Source organism: Paramacrobiotus metropolitanus, unplaced genomic scaffold, assembly GCF_019649055.1.
Source record: "Paramacrobiotus metropolitanus isolate TYO unplaced genomic scaffold, Prichtersi_v1.0 Parri_scaffold0000010, whole genome shotgun sequence".
NCBI classification, from domain to species: domain Eukaryota; kingdom Metazoa; phylum Tardigrada; class Eutardigrada; order Parachela; family Macrobiotidae; genus Paramacrobiotus; species Paramacrobiotus metropolitanus.
The window spans coordinates 264,978-284,623 of NW_026570230.1; the positions used below are offsets into that span (position 1 = coordinate 264,978).

Below are 19,646 nucleotides of genomic sequence, written 5' to 3' on the forward strand. Positions count from 1 at the left end.
TTAAGAAGTTAGCTGTAGGAGTCCAGTAATGGTCCTGAAGTAAACGTGGCGGATCCAAAGTTGTTCCGTTAATCTTCCACGGAAATGGCTAATGTTAGGCGATCGGGATTCTGCGATCGAGGTGGACGGTGGCGGGCTGGTGTGGCGTGTATGGGAATGTGTCCCTCACGGTATCCGAAAATTTTCCGCTTGTATCCGGTGGCATGGTGTAGCACGGAAATGGCGCAGTAATGATGACATGGGTGCATTTGCAGTTTTAATTTTATGCACATTTGGGATTGTGACGAAATCATAGCCGTTTTGTGGTGTACCGGCTTTCTCCGTTTTAATGTTTTCCATTGTACAACTGGTTAAATCGCATGCCGGTTGCGGTTTGTAGGGATCATTTACCGGCGATTCAGAATCGGAAGGTGAGATGCATGAATCAGAGGAAGTGCAGCTGGATGGCGTTAGCACTTCAGGTCTTGTTGTATTCAGCGGTGATAACGATGCTTTCGAATTAACTTTTCGCAACGTCGGCTGGTCGCGGCGAGACGGCGAAGCGGTCACGGTGGCATCCATTGTGTCCACTGTAGACTTTATGATGGAAAGTGGCGGCGGGTTGTTCCTGGTGCCGGCGAGCGGTGTAGGGCTTAATGTTTCCAAAGGTTCTGGTGTTGACGTAGTGGGCTGATACTGTGAGTCATTGTTGTAACTTGGACTCGCACTGGAAGAGTGACGGCGATCAGTTTTAATGTACGGTGTCCGAGGAATTAGCGGTTCGGACACATTGAAATGCACAGTCGGCATCCGTACACGCTGGCCTAATGTTCGTGTACTTCGTGGTGTAGTGGCATCCCGTTGAGGGTTATATAATTTAACTTCGGCTTCAGTGTAGCAGACAGGTGGAACGTAGTCACGTCCATATGGACCTCCTTTTCCGTAACGTCTCATCCGTTTTCCTTGAGCGGTGAACCAAAAGTCGTCTCCATATTTCCAGAGCATGTAGGAGATGTAGTCGTCATATGCAGTTTGTACTCTGGCTTTGACATGGTCCGGGCATATGCGTTGAATACTGTATTTATCGTCGTAGTCGGCTTCTGTGCATTCTCGATATGAATGCAGGAAATCTTTGCATTTCGGGCAAAATAGCTTTCCATTCTTCAGTCTGTAGCTGTCGAAGTCGATATGTCGAGGATGGATTCTTCGGTAATTTTGGGAACAGTTCCTTTGCTTTGGAGTGTGGTGCTCGTATCGATAGTCGTCGGCGTCGCGGTAACGGTCAAAACCACGTTCCATTGTAATATTTTGCTGGTCAGGTGCATAGTGGCGTTGTGCACGTACTGACCGATGACTATTGTAGTCGTAGTCATCATCCCGTTGGTTAGCCGTTGTAATCTCAACCGGGTCTGGTGGTAAACGAGATTGTTCTTTATGCTCAAACTTGTCTAATCTTATGAGCATTAACCGTATTTTGTGAACAGTGTTCAAACCGATCATAAATTTTCGGTGTTTTAATTTGTAGTCGAATGCACGGTGTATTTCTTCGACTTTTTGTGCTTCCGGCATGTCAGGATTAATTTCATAGAATAATTTCTCCATTTCATTAAAGAAATCATTAATATCGGTACCGTCTGTGTACTTTTTGCAACGCAGCAGTTTTAATTTGGTTGCTCTATAATCTTCCAGTTCATTTAATGTAGGTTCTGTTGAAACAGCTGATAATATGCGTGCACTGTGCACGTTTAATTTACCGGCGTTAATTTTACTCGTACTCGTATTATCAATATGGGCGCGGTGTGTATGCGCAGATAATTTCGCTTCCGTTGATGCGCATGCAGTGCTATCTGTGCGTGCTTCTGTGGTGGGCTGCTTAAGCCACTGCATAAAGTTGGCTGCGTGCTGGGCAGCGGATAGCTGCGCAATGACTGAGTTGTCGTCAGTCTGCTGAATGCATGATAGAGCAGCACGGCGGATCTGCATAAGCACTGCGTTATCCAGAAAGTAGCTTTCCTCTTCCGTTAGCGAACGACTGAGATTTTGGTACTTCTCTCTATACAGCTCAGGTTCACAGGGAAGAGACTGTAAGATGCTACGCTGCACTAGCCATTCAGTGGTCTGTTCTGTCTCGCTCACTGTGCTGGAAGCAGGGGAACTTGCAGGCACGGGTTGTGGCTGTGTACTGTCTGTGCCTGTGACTACGGCTGTCTGACTGCCCACGGGAAGAGTGTGCAAGGAAATCTCTCGGTGTGCCTGCTTTGGGTCATCAGTTGTTGCTTGTAACAGATGCTGCTGCACACTTGACAATGGAATATTATTTGCCGATATGTATGCAGATAATTTTTCCACAAAATGCTGTCTCTTCTTCGCTTTGTTAATGTTTAGACTGAATTGTTCGCTAAGCCAGCGCAGCTCTGACTTTGACGAACAGTTCAGAAGAGACAGGAGAAGAATCTTCTCTGAAGATTCCATGGATCTGCTGGAGCGGAACGCTTAATGCTTTCCCATGGAGAAAAGATCTGTCTGTGCTCTTACAGTCTCATCGGATGCGGGAACACAATGGCATTCAATAATTTTGCTACAGTATGTACTGTATATATGTACTGTAGACAAAGGACAGGGTGTGGCAAAATTATCGGCAATGACAAAATAATATGATTTCCAACAATTTTTTAAGAGCCAAACAGTTACAGTAATCAATCTATTCGCAATTTTAATTTAGTAAATAATTTCGCTAATGTACTTTCGAAATTTTATGTTAATATTTTTGCACAAAAAGCCACTCAGAAAGTTATGTACGATTATGCAAAAAAACAGCGGCAAAATGGGAATTATGCAATTCAAATGTCTAATTTGGCCAGAATTATACACTAAAATCGAAAATTCGCAATAGTGCTACCGATGATTACAAAAAAGTAACAACTCACTGAACGACAACTGGCAAAATGATGGCGTCGGTCGGCTTCCTGGTATCCTGTCGGGTTGGTTCGGAAACCAGGAGCGCCATGTAACAGCAGCCGGTTTGACTGCTGTTCTAGTGGGTTGGTTAATCCACCTTACCACGATCTGTCGGCTGTTAGTGTGGGAAAGGCTGGCACGGTCGGCAGCGATGCTGACCGGAAGCTGACTACCGTTTACATGGTGGCAATGATGGGAGATGCACGATCATCCCATGGCGATTACGCAACACAACACAAGGTCATCGCATGAGTTTATTAGCAAGTACACTAGCAAGATTCGGCGAGCAACGCAAGCTGAGGAGCAAGACGCATAAGCGTTGAGCAAGAAGCGCGGAAGGCGCGTTAGCAAGATTCGGAGCAAGCTGCAGCAAGACTAATTTCAAGATGTTTCTGACCGTGAGATGCGGTCGGTGAAAGTAGGAAAACTAGGATTCTGATCCTCATAACACAACAACCAATAAACGGTAGAGAAAGGCAATTAACACTCCTACTGGCGGTACATCTAATTTCTATCGCTACATTATCGTTCTATATTATGCTCTACATTTGCCAAATTCCCGAGAGTGTGGGACGCGAGAGTATACTACAGTACTTAGCGTGTGAACATGACAAACACTGACTCCTAAAATTTATGTCCAGAAAAAAATAACTAGGTCCTTCAAAAATTGCCGAACACGGGAACTGTTCCTTGGTAGCTTCGTCGATCCCGTTCTCTTGCTGACCACAATGAAAATCTATGAGTCATGACTATGTTCTGGATTTGTCATCGACGCTCGGGAAACAGGGATCCAGTTGTTTCCATTTCATAGCTGGCTCATGCGGTGACTTCCAACTCCGCCCGGCATGACGTCAAGGTTATAAAAGAGTCGCACAGTACGAGTACAGCCAGTGCAAAGTGCATTCGGTGCATCGGTATTGATCGTTTGAATCAGTAGGATAAGCCCGCCTTTGAAATCACAGTAGCACGCTCGCACCCTGTATGGCCTCGGTTTTCAGTCGTGCCAGTATACGGTATAAAAACGAGAGCCGCCGGGTTTAAGTGGACAAACGAAAGCGATTTGCCAATGGTAACAAGATCCAGCATCCAACATAGCTAGCGAGAGCAGCAAGGAAACTCCAACATGATGAAGCACATACGCAAGCGAAAGCGACTCATATTTTATCATTGTACGAGTTCAATAATCATTAAAAACTCTGGATTCGAGCTACTCTGACACATCTCGCCGTATCTCGTCTTTCCATTTTTTGCCGAACTTTCTCAGCGCTCCTGATAAAGGCGAACTTAAGGCCTCCCGCGGAGTTGGATGCCGAAGCAATGCATGGATTTCAGTGGACCATGCATCGATGCTGCATTTTCATTGTCATTTCGCACTACATGACGAATTTTAGCGCAAAAGGTAAGGCAAATCTCGTGGTTCTCTTATTAAATTGGCCTTAAAGAAATAGTATGATAGTCCGTTGTGAGAAGCTGAGATAAGCAATAATCAGCGTCTTTGTTTGTTTTTGTTACAATATTTTTGCGATACGGTTTTCTTGTAACTACAGTTATTAGAAGTGAACGGTATTCACAACTAACACGATAGGAATAATTGTTGTTTATCATGCGGGCTACCGGTGATGAGAGTGAATGGCGAAATGCCAGTTCATTTTGTCGAGATTCATTTTGTTTTGTCTGTGGACTCTGGACAGCTGTGCGAAGTCCACGCACTGCGATCAGCTGTACAGCAACTGTCTGTACATATCGGTGTTTGAGGTCATCAGCACGTGATCGCAGCGGGTCAGTATGACCAGACAAAGGGTGCACGTATGAACTGAGATGCACTTTATGGTATCCAATACTGACGGGGTTATGATCGTTGTGCTAAACCGAATTTTCTCTATTAGAAAATCTCGCCGTTATGGTCCAATAAGTTTAACTGAAACTAGTGTTTTTATCCCTGCGCTTTATCAGTTTGCCTTCCTCATGCTGCTGTAGAACGTGCTGCGTAGGTCTAGTTTCGGAAACAAGTAAGTACAGTCAAACGCCTGCCACATGACGGTTGTAACGGAAGGCGAGCAGTAACCTTGTCACCGATTTGAAACATTTTTCGCTGATTGTGAGCTGCAAAGTGAGTGTGTGTAGTCGGCTCGGCGCATTTTCTACAGTGCAACAATTAACTGGACTACCCACTTGAAACCAGCATTTGTGTTTGACTTGGCGATTTTTTTATTGCAGACAGTGTGGTGATTGTGTGAACAAGAACGAGTTGTGTCTTGTCGTGTAAAAGAGAGAAAAACCGACGAGAATAATATCCAGCCGTGTGGGAGATTTCCGCCGTCTGCCATGGAGCTGAATGGAGCCCCACCGGCACTCATTTCCGACAGCAAAACCGACCCGGCCGTACCATCCATTGCCTACAATAACGAGAAATCCGAAATCATGCCCCTGGCCAAGGTGGCGAACGGGCATGGGAATTCGGCCATCTTCTCCGGGGAACGACTCCGGCATCTGCCACGCCGTCCCGCCGTCGACATTGAATTCCATGATGTAACGTATTCCGTTAAGGAGCCGGGATGCCGTAAAAAAGGTAAAGGACGCTGCTGTTAGCCCGAGTACTTGTAGGCCGTTTTTAAATGCCGATTGGCGCTATAGAAATAGGACGGTATTGTTCTCTGATCTGAAAATAGCGTTTGATTGCTGTTGAGCTTCTGTGTAAACATGGAGCCGGGTCCGATCGCGGCGATGCTTTCCGCATGAATGGGAGGGAGTGGTGGAAATGGTCAGGGCTGCAGTTGCTCTGTCTGTGTGTGCCAGTCAGACATCTGCTCTTTCGATATTCATGTATGACTCAAATAATTTATTCCATTCTGCTGACCATGGTAATTCTGATTAATTTGCATCCGGAAATTCGAATTAATTTCTTCGACACGAATAAAACGTTTCTGCAAAATCCCGTTTTAAAGTTTTTTTTTGGTTTTACCCTGGAAAATTATGGAAGTACTAAACCGTGTAAAATTTTCTTTGAATTTGTCAGAAAGTGCTGCAGTGCTGCGGTATCAAATGTGTACATCGATTTATTTTGAGGCTGAATTTCATCCCTTTGTGTTATCCCTAGGCTGGTTGCTATCCGATTATGTACTTATACGTTTCCACTATTTTTCTGTGCTCGACCTTTCTGTAACCCGGCGCTAATAACAACGGTCAGTTCCTTTGTGCGCCGGTGTGCATGAAAAGGTGTATTTACCATGGGAACATAGTGCATACGTGAAAACAATGCGGCTCTACGCTGACGCAGCTGAAGAATTCAGATATTGTTAAAGTTATTGGATTCTACCTGAAAAGTATGTCCGGTGATATTATTGTTGGTATTCTGCCGTAGATTTATCATTTACGGGCTTTGGGGAAAGTTAGGTATTAACAGCTGATGCAGTAGCTGCATCCAAAAATTTTGACTACTTTTTTTGGGTTTTCCCTGCGAACGGCAACGTATGTACGCATTATCAATTTTAGTGCTGAAAAATTTATATGGACGCCGTTGCAGTGTTTAGAAACGTATTCATAATTTGCCGGAATTGCTTGCTTCGGGTTAGGTTTGGTTGAGTAAGTGTGAATGTGATTCACGTTTTGATTTTTTCCCGGCTAATGGCAACAAAGTTGAAAACGAGGGACGGTATCGTGACTTCTAGAAAAATATTTTCTGATGACAATGACTTATCAACAAGACATGTAGAGTGCAAGTATGGGTTTGCCAAGAAGGTTGCCTAATCTTATCACGAGTGCATGTACTCTTTATTTCTTGCATATTCCGTATTGTTGCTAATATTTGGACTTCGACGGGTTGTAGGGCTGGATGGTTGGCCTGGTCAAAACGCTGCATTTGCACTAATGATCAATGTACGTCACTGTACCGATATCTGTACAGGCCAAAAATAAAACAAGAAAATATTTTTAAATTTTGGCAACGTTATGGCGCAGACGCCGAGCATTAAGAGGTCGCGTCAGAGAAATAGTCAGTTGATTTTGCTGTTGCAAGTGTACAATTTTGTAGGATGGTGCGGATATTATGGTAGTCGAAAGCGGCGCAATTTGTGTCCAGTTGCGGTTTTTGTATCAACAGAGAAATGGAAGGAGAAATCGTTTACATAGTTAGACATTGAAAACAATTTGACGCCTTGAAAAACACCGATCAGATTACGACCTATCTTTCTGAATGAAAATGAAAATCCAGTTGCCGTTTTTGCTCCATCTGCTCGTTCTCATTTCTTGAGCTGTTCAGTAAGCGATGTCACCCGGCTGGAGATTGAAAGGGTAGTATTTCTTTTTATGCGAAACGAGAACACTTTCTAGCACGAAACACGGCATATAGCGAGCCCGGTGTTTGTGCACTGTAAACGCTTTCTTCTCAATTGCCAGCGTTTCCGGCCGTATTGATTTTTCATGAATGACTAAACAGGGTGGTAAGGCATGATTTTCAGTTGCACAACGGTGTTTGGCCACGTGCTTGATACAGGGAGGGCGAGCATTTCCGGCTGCTGGGTGTGTGTGTACCGAATGTACTTTGTTGGAAGTAGTCGATGTATTTTCAGCTGATGTTGAAAGTCTACCCAATTAAAAATGCTCTTTCGGCTCATCCATCAGACAGTTCATGGACGTGTGCGCTGCCACTGTGCAGTACTTCGATCCCGGGAAGCAGAAAGAGATTGCGGTTAGGGAAGTGTACAGTAATATCAGGATCCTTGTTAGTCATCCAGGGATGGGATGACGTTTGGACGTCATGAATTCAGAATTTATTTGACTCGGATGCTCTCCTGTCTTTATAAAATCGGTGAAACGACGATATTGCTTGAAATTTATAGCTTATATTGACTCATTGGATTTTTCGAATGGTTCTGTTAGGTGGTTACGAGATACGGGCTACGATAATATGTAATTATTTTTACATAGATGCTACTGTTTCCCTGAATTAGAGCAGGTGCAGATCAAGCAGTAGGCAGTAGTGTAAATTAAACGATAATAATTTAGTGCAGAATTTTTTTATTTTATGATTGATTGTTCGCTTCCGTCGGCACGGCCTCGATTGTTGAAACTGAAATCTGGGGGAAACCGAGCAACTAAGCATATTTATCACATTGTTTGAATTCGGTATGCGTATGTTTTCCTACGATGGTTCGAAGTTTATTTTCGGTAATCTCATTTCCTTCTCACAAATCACACTCATAGTTCGCAGGAATGCAGTAGAAATACAATGCGAACCTTCAGACCGGTTAATGCTTACGTAAAGTGCATTAGGTGCAAGTTGCGACATCAAACGATTATGTTGCCGGCTGCATTCCGGTCGAAAAAAATTCTTATATGATCGAATCGGCTGACTTGATGGCGCGCAACTGTTATATGGGAATTAATTGCTTTCAAATGCTTGAACATCAGGGACACATATTTCGTAATTTTCATGCGCTGTTGTATCTCTGTAGGTCGATTTAACGCGGTCGTTAAAATCACCAGTCAGTGTTTTATGTTAAGTATCAAACGTTTGGCTGCTTGTAACGGTCGGAAAACACTTAAACGGTAGCTGTTGAAACTTTGTAAATATCTTTTCCGCTAGATGCAGTACAAGTACAGCTGTAAGTAATTGAGCGGCGCAAAGGAGCTGCGCGCAAGCTCGGCTGCTTCCGCCCTCCAGCGAAAATTGGGACCGGAAATAGCTTTGTAGGAATTTTAAACCGTCTCAGTTACTCCATTCGACTGAACCGACCCAACAAAATTTACCTAATTGGAACTAGTTTAGGAAAAAACAAGCCGCTTCGATGAAGCGGGAAAGAAATAATTATGACCCTTGAGTTCTACATTTTCCATTTTACGCGTGTATGTATTATCAGTTAAAAGTTGTATGATGACAGAAAGGTGCCATTTTAGGGGGCTTTGGAAAATTAACAGATTTTTTAAACCGATTACATAAGAGCGCTAATATTGCAGCGGTAATTCACATTGACAGTGCATTGTATCTGATCAATATTTTGTGTTACGTGAGAGATTTATGAATGTCACAGGGAAGCCTGAACTCCCACTGTAGTCATTTGTTGGTTCTTTTGTAGGCTTTAAAACCATCCTGAAGGGTATAAGTGGAAAGATCCGCTCGGGAGAGTTAACGGCCATCATGGGACCGAGTGGTGCCGGTAAATCGACATTGATGAATATTCTGGCTGGTTACAAGTGAGTCTAAGTTTTCTACTGCGAGCTTTCCTCACGCGACCATGCGCCTAATGTTAAAATGGATACGCCTGATCTCCTGTGAAGTTAGTAGAGTCGGAACTGAATACGTGTGGGGTTTTTTATAGAACACGAGCACTAAGCGGCCGGATCTACATCAACGGACAGGAACGTGATCTGCGGGCCTTCCGCAAAATGTCCTGCTACATTATGCAGGATGATCAGTTACTGCCGCATTTAACCGCACGTGAGGCGCTTATGATCAGTGCGCAGTTGAAAATGGACGAAAAGTACACACTGGAGTATAGGAAAGCAGCGGTACGTAGTTGAAATACATTTTATCTAATAAACCTAGACATTTGATTAATAAAATCGAACGTTCGTGGAGGTTTTTTTACCATTAGAGCTTTTATATAAACAGTAACATAAAAGAAAATAATTCCGTTTTCGTACTTTTTAAAGATTAAATTGTTTTTCGTTAGTGTAATGAAATTAAAAATGTGTCTCGCCAAACTGAGACGCGCTGAATCGATAAAAATGTGAGGCCAGTATTCGAGGGTTCCCAAAACGATTTTATACTTTGATTTCTGCGAATGTTTTTAATGGTGTTAAAGCACTTGGCGGTGCATTCGGGAACTGGACCATGACCTGGTGCAATTTCTGACACCAGGAAGTAGACGGGTGTTATATAACGCAACAAGACTCGGTTCATGACCTTTGCTCCTGGTCTGGATTGTGGGGTGACAGACGGTTCACACGTGGCGTTACAGAGCATAATAACCAATTTCGAAGTTTTTCTTATCTTATTTCTTAATTTATTATTTTATAAAACAATTTTTACCAACATTTTTCTGTTAGCAGGACACTTTTATCACGCAGTAAGCTCGGAAAAAGTTATCATTTAACAAAAAAAATATCTTACACAGGTGAAAGACATTCTGGATACATTGGGATTGATGGAATGCGCCGATACCGAAACGTCGAAATTGTCCGGCGGACAACGAAAACGTTTGGCAATTGCTCAAGAATTAGTGAATAATCCTCCGGTGATGTTCTTCGATGAACCGACTAGGTAATTAATGCATTACGAGTTTTTTTTTAAAATGTACAAGCAAATACAGTACAATGCACATGTTGGAATCCCTACTGCGTGAATTTACTTGTCAAGTTTGTTTGAACGCCGCCTTTTTTGCAGTGGTTTGGACAGCTCATCCTGTTTCCAGTGTGTTAATCTGCTGAAGTACCTAACGCAAATTCAAGGTGGTCGTACGATCGTGTGCACCATCCACCAGCCGAGTGCCAAAATTTTCGAGATGTTTGATAAGGTAAGGTTGCCGCCAACTGAACTGCAGATCCGTTTTTGTGCCAAGGCAGTAGATTCCACTGAATACGGTGGAACTTTGCCCGAAAGACATCGTAAGGTTTCTTCACAAGGTTTTTTCTGCTTTACAGTTGTACATGATGACCGGTGGACAGTGCCTGTATGACGGACGAACCGACCTTGTTGTACCATTCCTTAACACGTTCAATTTGAAGTGCCCTTCTTATCACAATCCAGCAGATTATCGTAAGCATTTATTTTCATCCGCAAGAAAATCACAACTCTTAATTAGGTAAATGATTAATTCTTGTCTGTTTTTTGATAGTGATGGAAATTGCATGTGGTGATTATGGTGAACGCACAATTGAAACCCTGGTGATTGCCGTGGCGAAGGGAGCTTCGGCGGAATTCGATGAACGCAATAAGTTCAAATATGCCAAGAAGCCGCTGACCGATAAGCCGGCCGCCCTGCGCGCCATCGATGTGCGCGGGGAGTTGTGTACGTGCCAGGAACCGACCTGCCGGTGTCCGCAGTCGCGTGCTTCCCGCATGTTCAACGCGGACATTGATCATCAGAGTGTGCTGGCACACGTGAACCATGAATCGGAGAATCCCTATGCCAACCCGTCGGATGTGCACGTGGAAGTGGTTGGATCAAATGGCCATGTTCCGCCGAGTGCTGGCTTGCTGGGCGATGATAATCAGTCGGCTATTGTGGAGTGTCATACATTCGCCACCAGCTGCTTGACGCAGTTCCGGGTGTTATTTGTGCGCACATTTAAATCCATCATTCGTGATACGGTGAGCGCAGTGTTTTGAGAAAATAAGTTTGTATATGTCGTGTTTACTAGTAACATACATCTTTCTGTTGCTTTTGTATAATTTTATAACTTTGTTATTTTCTGAATCTTGCGGCTCTGTTTAGGTTTAATACGAAGTTTGTTTATTTTTAGACATTAACCCGACTCCGCCTGTTTTCCCACTTGTCCATTGGGGTGTTGATCGGCCTGCTGTACATGCGCTTGGGAGAAGACGGCAGTAAAGTGTTCTTCAACGCCGGATGCCTTTTCTTTTCCATGTTGTTCCTGATGTTTACGGCTTTGATGCCGACCGTGATGACATGTAAGGGGAAAATCGATGTGACAGACGCGAGTGTTTGCGGTCGGCTAAATTGTATTTGTATTCCTCTCACAGTTCCCCTGGAAATGGGCGTGTTCGTGCGGGAACATCTCAATTACTGGTACAGCCTCAAGGCGTATTATTTCGCGAAAACCATGGCGGATCTTCCGTTTCAGGTATGTTGTGTATTATGTCGGGTTTAATAATTAAAAGTGAAGGTAGAGCTATTTTGAGCGGTATTTACGTCATCTGACAGTTTTTTTCACTATCTGCGAACGGTTACTAGTGTCTAAAAATATATGCCAAGGCGACAATCGGTAGTCAATTTCAATTTGGAATTGTCCGCTGATGATGGTTGGTTGGCTTGTCGTTACCAGCTCTCATGACTCTAATGATGTTACAGATCATCTTTCCGCTTATTTATGGAAGTATCGTTTATTGGATGACGGCACAACCACCAGATTTTTTCCGGTTCGTCCTCTTCTTGACGTTCTGCACGTTGACGTCCCTTGTGGCACAGTCACTGGGGTTGGTCGTCGGGGCGGGTTTGTCGCTTGAGGTGGGTTAAGAATTCATGAACATGTCGTGAATAATAAATACAATGATATCTAATTTTGTGTTTGATGTTGCCATTTGTGCACACATAGTCCGGAGAAGTGTAAGCAGAAGTATAAATGTACCGCTTATGCGCGATTTCAAACAAGTAGATATTAGCTGTTTCGGTTCTTTTATCTCGAAGAAACTATCGAAACAAAAAGGTTTGAAGAAAATGAATTTATATACGTTCTTATCTGCAGATAATTTACCGATGATGCATTGAGAATATTGTGATTTTTTTTGAAATTTCTCTTTCGATTAATATCTGGAGGACAAACGGTTTAGTGAAGTTGATTGTGATATTTTGGTTGCAGAGCGCGGTATTTTTGGGTCCTGTAACAGCCATTCCCATCCTGTTATTCAGTGGATTCTTTGTCAGCCTGAAAATTATTCCACAATATCTCCAGTGGTTATCGTACATGTCCTATGTACGGTACAGTTTCGAAGGCTCAATGTTGGCGGTGTACGGTTTCAATCGGTCTACTATCTGCGACTCGAAGTTGTCCGCCGAAGCGCTTCTGGAAGGCGGGGTCGATCCCTGCTACTTCCGTGAAGCGAGTGACTTCTTGAATGAGATGGGTATTAATAACCACGATCAGTGGTGGTTGGATTTTATTGTATTATGCTTCTTCTTTGTGATTCTACGCTTGATCGCCTACTTTGTGCTGCGATGGAAAGTGAAGTCGTATCGGTGAAGGAAAAAGTGCCGCTGCTGTGGATATATCTATTTCCAAAGATGTTCATTGTTATATATGTACACCAAAAAATACTCTACCGATTGTGCTGGCGCTGGTGCTTTATTAAGGAAACCCATTCTATTCCACGTTAACTGCCAGTTTTCCAGTTTTTCATTGGGAAGGTTGGGCGCTGCTGTGATAAATGTTGCATCTCCTTCATATTCGATTTGCGATGTGACTATTGCCACAATTGATTGGAACTACCGGTAGACAAGCGGGCGATCATCACTGGGAAAAAACTGTTCATTTGTTAATGGGGACGGCATTACATCACCAAATCAGCAAAATCAGTATCGCCGCGGCGGATGATTGTGTGGAGTTGATTTTGTTAGTTCGTTTGTTCAAAAAAGCACCAGCTATTCGAATGCTGTATTCCTTGGCTTCTGGCTACAGTTTGACCGATTTCATGGTCTTTCGCCTGCGTTTTGATCTTTTTTTGAGAGTGCATATTATGACATTACATGTTTGCTGTTAAATATTGTTTTACGTAGACTATACTTTACTGTTCCTGTTGATTTTTGATCTGATCTATATTTAGTGTGCTTGATTTATGCTCGAGCGGTGGATTTTGTTTGCTGTTGCGTCGGTTTGGCTTTTTGTGATTCGTGATTTGTTCCTCTGGGTTATTTATTTGAAATAATAAAAATTTCAGAGACCATTATTATCCCAAACATGCGAGTGAAAAAAGAAGCAAAACTCTTGGCTAAAATTTAATCACTATTACTGCACTGGCTGGTTGTAATTCTTAACGCTTTGGATAAATGTACGCGAGAAGTCGACAACTGATCCCCAAAAATATGAACAAAACAATTTATTGGGAATAGTAAATTTCAGCAGTGGTCCTAATAGACTTCAGATTCACAAGAACCAGAATTCGGTAAAGACATTTAACAGTACAAAATTCACGTCAAGTCAATCACCTCAAAAACGGCCTAGACGGAAACGGAGATTTACTTTGATTGACGGTAGGATCATCTTTCGGATTGTAGAACAACATATCTGCTCCTGGAAGCAGTTTGGGACTGGTGATCAGCGGCTTGGCTTCGGTAAACGACAAGGTTTCCATGGACGGTAGAGAAGGAGCAACGGGGATTTTTTGTGGCAGCACAATCTTCGTCGTTAAGTCGCCTGGAGGCGGCAGAACAGGCGCGTGGGAAGATTGTTGCAACGGCGCTGTATTAGCCGGCATTCTAGGGAAAAATGCCGGAGGTCCAATTGGTCCACACGGACGATGAGCAAACGCGCCCGGGTACATGAGGGGCGCTTCCGGTCGCGGCGGCAGCATCCACGGAGCGAATGGACGCGGTGCAGCGACCGGATGGCGAGGCATCACTGGTGCCTGTGGTTTTCTGGGCATCCTGTTGACGGGAGCTGTCGCGGCTGGCTCCGCCAGGCGTTTTTTTCGTTGCAACTGTTGCTTATATTGCCGCTCGGCTTCGTCATCGGAGAACTCGACCAACTCTTCGGGAAGCTCGGAATTGTCTTCCCAGGAGGCATCAGTGCCCTTGTGCTGGCGAAGGTCGTGGACGAAGACGTAGGACGTTAGCTGAGGGTCCGCAGGGGACACGAAGGTGTCCATACCGATCTGCACATCGGTGGGAATGTTTTCGGCGGTCCGAAAGCGAACTGAGTACAGAGGACGAATTACCGGTCCGAACACATCGAATATTCGCCCTGTTCAACAAAAAAATCACCAATTATTGCAGAGTCAGAACGACATAATTATGTTGTATCTAGTTAGGACCAGAAAACCCGATAACTAAACAGACGATTGCGGAAAATAACGAAAAAATTATAAAATTCGGAATTTCGTTGAAAAATCACAGAAGACGAAAAAGGATGCAGACCTCAGATTTAAACCAGATCTCTGGTGTGTAATCAGAAAAATCCAGTATGCTGTTGTTTAATATGGATAAGCGACTGATAATGTGTGCAAACTGCAAGTATTAATAGCGTTTTCGTTTAATAATTGATTTCAGTAAATTGCAAAAGCACATCCAAATTTCCATATCAGCTGATGCGTCCAGCAACACAAACGTACCTAGTATTCTGTCACGACTAAGAAATAATAACGAGTCCAAATCCAATGGTGCTGAATCCCTGTCAGCCTCTACCACCACCACATTATCGATAATCGAGCGAACCGTTCCCATTTTCAAGAGGGTGACAGATTCCGGCAATTGTATCGTGTTCGGAGTGATTTCGGACGATTCTTCGCTAAGATGCGACGGCTTCCCCGTAACCATGTAATCGTATGGAGATAAGTGGGACGGTTCCTTAGCAGTTTCGTGGGTACTTTCCTTCCGCACGCTGTCCCTGTGGAGTCCTTCAAGGATATCGCTGTCGTCATCGGATTCGGAGGAGAGCTCCTCATTCCTGCTGGTCGGTTCCTCCTCGAGCGGTTTACTCGCAATCTGCACAGCGTGTATGTCTAGTTCCGCCATGGTCTTCTCGGCACGCTCAGCAACCTTATGCACGGTGTAAAAGCAAAACTATATCAACAAAAATACGTCGAAGTGATGAAACACAGAACACCGCATCAACGATTCAACAGCCTCTTATAATCTTATTGCAACTTTGCAAGTTACGTACATTCATGAGCGGTTCAGAGTTCAGACTGAAAACGATTTCGCAATTTATGTGCAACAACGATTTTTTGTTGTTCGTAATAAATAATGTAACCGCCCATGATGACGGTTACGATTTTTGTCATCCGTTTTGATTTTTGACTACTTTTTGGTTTATTTTCTGTATCCGGTTTCTCCGAGCATCCAATTTTAAAATTTAATAAAACTTTTTCCAGGGTAGCCTACCCTGGAGTAAGTAGTACTAAGTACAGAGTACGTAGCAATTCTTACAGCACATTTGTCCGCTGTGATACAACTGTACATCCAAAACTTACACTTTTATTGAATTTTAATACGAGATTAAAGATACACTATCTGTACTTCTAGTTCTGACAAGTAAGCTATGAAAGATTTATTTGTTGGTACAGTATTGATCCAAAAAGTGTGCGGACCGCCGGACACACAACACAATAATCAACAAGGAAATAACATTAATATAGGTACTGTATCGTAATTCTGATGCGACCCGCCACTGAAATCTTGAGGTTTTAACACGCCATCCCCAATACCACAATAATTCAAGAAATATAGATCCGACAAAAGTTGACAGCTTAAACGTGCAGTAACACCGGCGAGAATTATGCTTAATTATAACAAAACCTTTGCTGACTTAATCCAGCCCATCCAACGTATCCGGGTCAGACTGTATGCCCATTCTTCAGCAAAAAAGCCAAGGAACACATTCTTAAAGGAACATACTAGCCCATCTGAGCCAAACTCTGCAGCGCGGCGGTCTCAAATTTCCCAAACTGCCAGCCATCCGTCAGAGTAATATTGTCCATGCCCAGAGTCTCATAGAAATCATTGGCTCCCATATTGTCTCGCAGTACGGCCAACCGCATCTGATCGCATCCATCGTCCAGCGCTGTCTTGCACACCCGCCCCAACAACCGGCGCCCCACACCGTGGCGCCGGTAGGCCGGCTGCACGTAGATATCCTCCAGGTACATGGCCTTACCGCGCCATGTGGAATAAAAATGGTAGAAGATGGCATAACCCACCACCTTATTGATCTGAATATCGTGTGCCACCAGGGCAAAGTACAGGGGCTTCTGGCCCGAGGAGGGCTCGGGAAATCCGTCCTGTCGGAGGCGATCGGCGGTCATCTGGGGACCAGTGGGGAAGCCCTGATAATGGGCCAGTTCGTAGATTAGCGAGCAGATCTCCGGGCAGTCGGTGGCGACAGCGGGGCGGATTCGCATCCGCGCGCCGGCGTCCTGCTGCGGAGAGAGGCCGTACTGAGCGTTCATGAAGTCTCGGTTGAAGTCCAGAGCCAAACCCAGGGATGCCGGAACTGACGGGACGTGTTCACCCTGCGATAAAAATAATACACGTGTGAACGCGTAGTAACGCCACGCTGTCCGGAAGTGGTCTGATGAAAAAGGGAAGCGATAAACAATCGTAAACTAGCAAGTTCTGATTGAATCTTGAGGTTAACCGCATAAAATTATCGCTATAAGCCATCGATCATCTGCACCATGGTGAATGTAACATGCAGCTGCAGTCCAAATGTTAACAGTTAAGTAATACGTCGATTCCCTTAGGTAGATGTATCAGTACTCGTACATGTAGTCTTGTACAAAAAAACCTTACTACTGCTAGTGCTAAGGCATTACGATATAAGAAATAGGCCATGTCGATACTCAGATTATACCTGCTTTACATACATGCTTTAGCCTTTAAGTTTACTGCTAAATTTAAAAATGGCTTTCTTGTAAAAAAACTCTTTCCTTGTTAAGAAGTTTAAAAAATGATTTTCTGAATTTTTCTTCATTGATTTTCTCTATCTTTTTCCTCATTATATTACGCCAAAACTTAAAAACCCTTGGTCATCTAAACTGAATTCGAGCAGCACTGGCAGGGCTGCAAGCAAAGCAAGTCAATAATCAATATCGCAAAAAATCCTCAGCAGCTTCGCGGTTCGGCGCTTATTACCTTGGCAATTTCTTTCTTCTTGTTGGCTGCTTTCTTTTTCCCTTTGACAACTTTGCTCTCCTCCTCCAGCTCGCCGTTGGCGCTCGTACTGGGCGCACCGTGATTGAGAAGCCCGCCGTCAGCACTGGCTTCAGCTCCTGACGGCGGAACGAGGGCCTTGGGATTTTTGTAGTTGGACGTCAGGACCCGTTCTCCTTTGGCGTTGAAGTGCTTCAACACGTACTGCACCCATGCAACACTGTACCCGAACAGGTTGGCGATCTTGGCGTAACTCTGGTTCTCTTCGCGCATTTTATATACAGCTTTGGCCACGGCGGGAGTGATTGGTTTCGGTTTGGGCATGGTAAACGGATCAACTCAGCACGGTCAGCACTGAAAACAAGCTGGGATAAGCGCAGGTCCGCGAAAGAAACCAAGTCAACCAACTGAACTAACACTATACTGGTTTAGAGCGAAAACTTTCAGGAAATCCAAAATCATGTGTACAGTAAATAACAAAATTAAAAACAACTTTTACTTAACAAACAATTATAAACACCAGCTCCGAAAGTCCAAACCTCAAACTGCGAACTGCAAAGAAGGCAAAATCAACACGTAAACGGTAAACAGTCAGAATCTTGGTATCGCCATTTCACAAGTGAGGAGGGTATCCATTTAGGTAACCGCTCCCTCGATGTATTTACGCGTTTAGTCAGTTCATAGTCAGTTCCACTTCATTTTCCACTTCCGTGTTCCGCTTTCGGCTTTCCCACCGAAAAAAATCCGACGTAGCCAGATACGTATTTCCAGTACTTTGTCAAGGTTGAGAAACTGAACGCTTGATTTATATTGTTAATTACTAAAACAACTGGCAGGTCCGCAACTAAGAAAACTTATTAGTTCTCCGAAACGCCTTTGAGTTTAACTGGGAAAGCTTATATCTATATTGTTAGAAGAACAAATACAAATTTGTACTTGCTCTGCTAATGAATATCACAATACTGTATACACTTTATTATACTTTTTAATACAATTTCAAAACTTCAGTACACCAGGTGCGTACTAGTACTTGTAATATAAATATATCTGACTTAATAAAAAATTAAATTTACTTTGTTTGAGAGCATTTAAGGTACGTACTTAATTGTCTACGAGTATAGGTTGTTTAGTGACCCCCATGAGAATGGGACGAAAAATTTGGCCCTAATTAGTTAGTCAAAAACTTAAATGTTTCTGTTATTGTACGTATCCTGATTTGAGCGATTTTTGTATTCACATGAGACACCAATTCGCCTACACTGCATTGGAATATTCTTGCGTCACTAATATAGATACTCGTATAAGTGAATATTTCTGCCATACGTCTTCTATGACTGACGCATGCGCCCTTCTTCCGGCCTTTTGACATTTGGTACCAGCCGGACACACAAAAGACCGGAAGATTCAAAATAGCGAAGGTCAATTAGAGACTTTTATGTGGAATTCTAAAAAGCCGTTATACATTGTAAGAAGGAATGTATGCAAGAAATGTGACCTAAACGTGCAAGTCGCTGCGACAATTCAACACCTTGACCTTGGCTAGGCACGTGCCGGCAGATGCGGCACCTGCACTCCTACGGAATGCTACCGTAATTCTTTGTTCTTCGTGACGGTCGACGGTTTCAGAAATACACATTTCGCCACAAAGACCCGGAAATCTCTCTGACCTACGCATATATGAGTACTGCATAGTAGTGCATCTATAAAAATTCCTTGAATTAGGAAGGCTGAACCCTGCAAAGTTTTTGGGATTTGCAGCCGAATGTGCTTATTGCGGTCATTTACAATTTAAATCCTTACAGTAATACTTCATGCACGCGACCGTCATAATGTTAAAAATATCGCGTCCGCATGCGCGCATTGGTTAATTAACCCATGCCATACTACACGAACTCGCGGCTAATGCTTTACTTCCGTGGTCAGTAATCTGACAGGCGGAAGCCAGACGCATATAAGCGATACCATAGGAAAAGTGCATATTAGCGAAAGGGCACCGCAATATCCCAGGGTACCGGGCTGCTAAGGTGTCCGTGTTTGCATTGCCTATCACCTTCAAAATTTTGTGATAAGTGTATGATTTTCAAGTTTGGCAAACGATGCTGACAGCGTCGCGTCGAGAACTGTTATCATTTCGACGTATTGTGCGTAGCCCGGCGATTTACCATG

At 43.6% G+C, this 19,646-nt stretch overlaps 4 protein-coding genes across 6 annotated transcripts; 1 reads left to right on the plus strand and 3 right to left on the minus strand.

The window, feature by feature from the left end:
• Positions 1 to 39: 39 nt before the first annotated feature.
• On the minus strand, positions 40 to 4,325 carry LOC129583222 (uncharacterized). The gene is made up of 2 exons (XM_055474926.1): positions 2,907 to 4,325; positions 40 to 1,388 (listed from the first exon to the last, which is right to left on the minus strand). Exon 2 carries the CDS (start codon positions 1,276 to 1,278, stop codon positions 166 to 168), a length of 1,113 nt encoding a protein of 370 aa, XP_055330901.1. The 5' UTR covers positions 1,279 to 1,388; positions 2,907 to 4,325; the 3' UTR covers positions 40 to 165.
• Positions 4,046 to 13,564, plus strand: LOC129583221 (ATP-binding cassette sub-family G member 1-like). 3 transcript variants are annotated; one of them, XM_055474924.1, is made up of 12 exons: positions 4,046 to 4,336; positions 5,155 to 5,506; positions 9,012 to 9,129; positions 9,255 to 9,444; positions 10,053 to 10,198; positions 10,322 to 10,451; positions 10,579 to 10,693; positions 10,773 to 11,248; positions 11,401 to 11,569; positions 11,642 to 11,742; positions 11,970 to 12,125; positions 12,478 to 13,564. In XM_055474924.1, the coding sequence occupies exons 2-12, from the start codon at positions 5,263 to 5,265 to the stop codon at positions 12,856 to 12,858; spliced, it is 2,226 nt and encodes a 741-aa protein (XP_055330899.1). In that variant the 5' UTR covers positions 4,046 to 4,336; positions 5,155 to 5,262; the 3' UTR covers positions 12,859 to 13,564. The 3 variants fall into 3 exon arrangements, with proteins under 3 accessions (XP_055330899.1, XP_055330898.1, XP_055330900.1); XM_055474923.1 differs by lacking the exon at positions 4,046 to 4,336 and adding an exon at positions 4,776 to 4,946; XM_055474925.1 differs by lacking the exon at positions 4,046 to 4,336 and adding an exon at positions 4,940 to 5,047.
• Positions 13,565 to 13,620: 56 nt separating this feature from the next.
• On the minus strand, positions 13,621 to 15,505 carry LOC129583361 (H/ACA ribonucleoprotein complex non-core subunit NAF1-like). The gene is made up of 2 exons (XM_055475137.1): positions 14,942 to 15,505; positions 13,621 to 14,574 (listed from the first exon to the last, which is right to left on the minus strand). Exons 1-2 carry the CDS (start codon positions 15,342 to 15,344, stop codon positions 13,817 to 13,819), a joined length of 1,161 nt encoding a protein of 386 aa, XP_055331112.1. The 5' UTR covers positions 15,345 to 15,505; the 3' UTR covers positions 13,621 to 13,816.
• A 332-nt stretch (positions 15,506 to 15,837) lies between these two features.
• LOC129583201 (thialysine N-epsilon-acetyltransferase-like) lies at positions 15,838 to 18,057 on the minus strand. Its single transcript, XM_055474892.1, has 2 exons — positions 17,463 to 18,057; positions 15,838 to 16,840 (listed from the first exon to the last, which is right to left on the minus strand). Exons 1-2 carry the CDS (start codon positions 17,802 to 17,804, stop codon positions 16,226 to 16,228), a joined length of 957 nt encoding a protein of 318 aa, XP_055330867.1. The 5' UTR covers positions 17,805 to 18,057; the 3' UTR covers positions 15,838 to 16,225.
• Between the last annotated feature and the right edge of the window lie 1,589 nt (positions 18,058 to 19,646).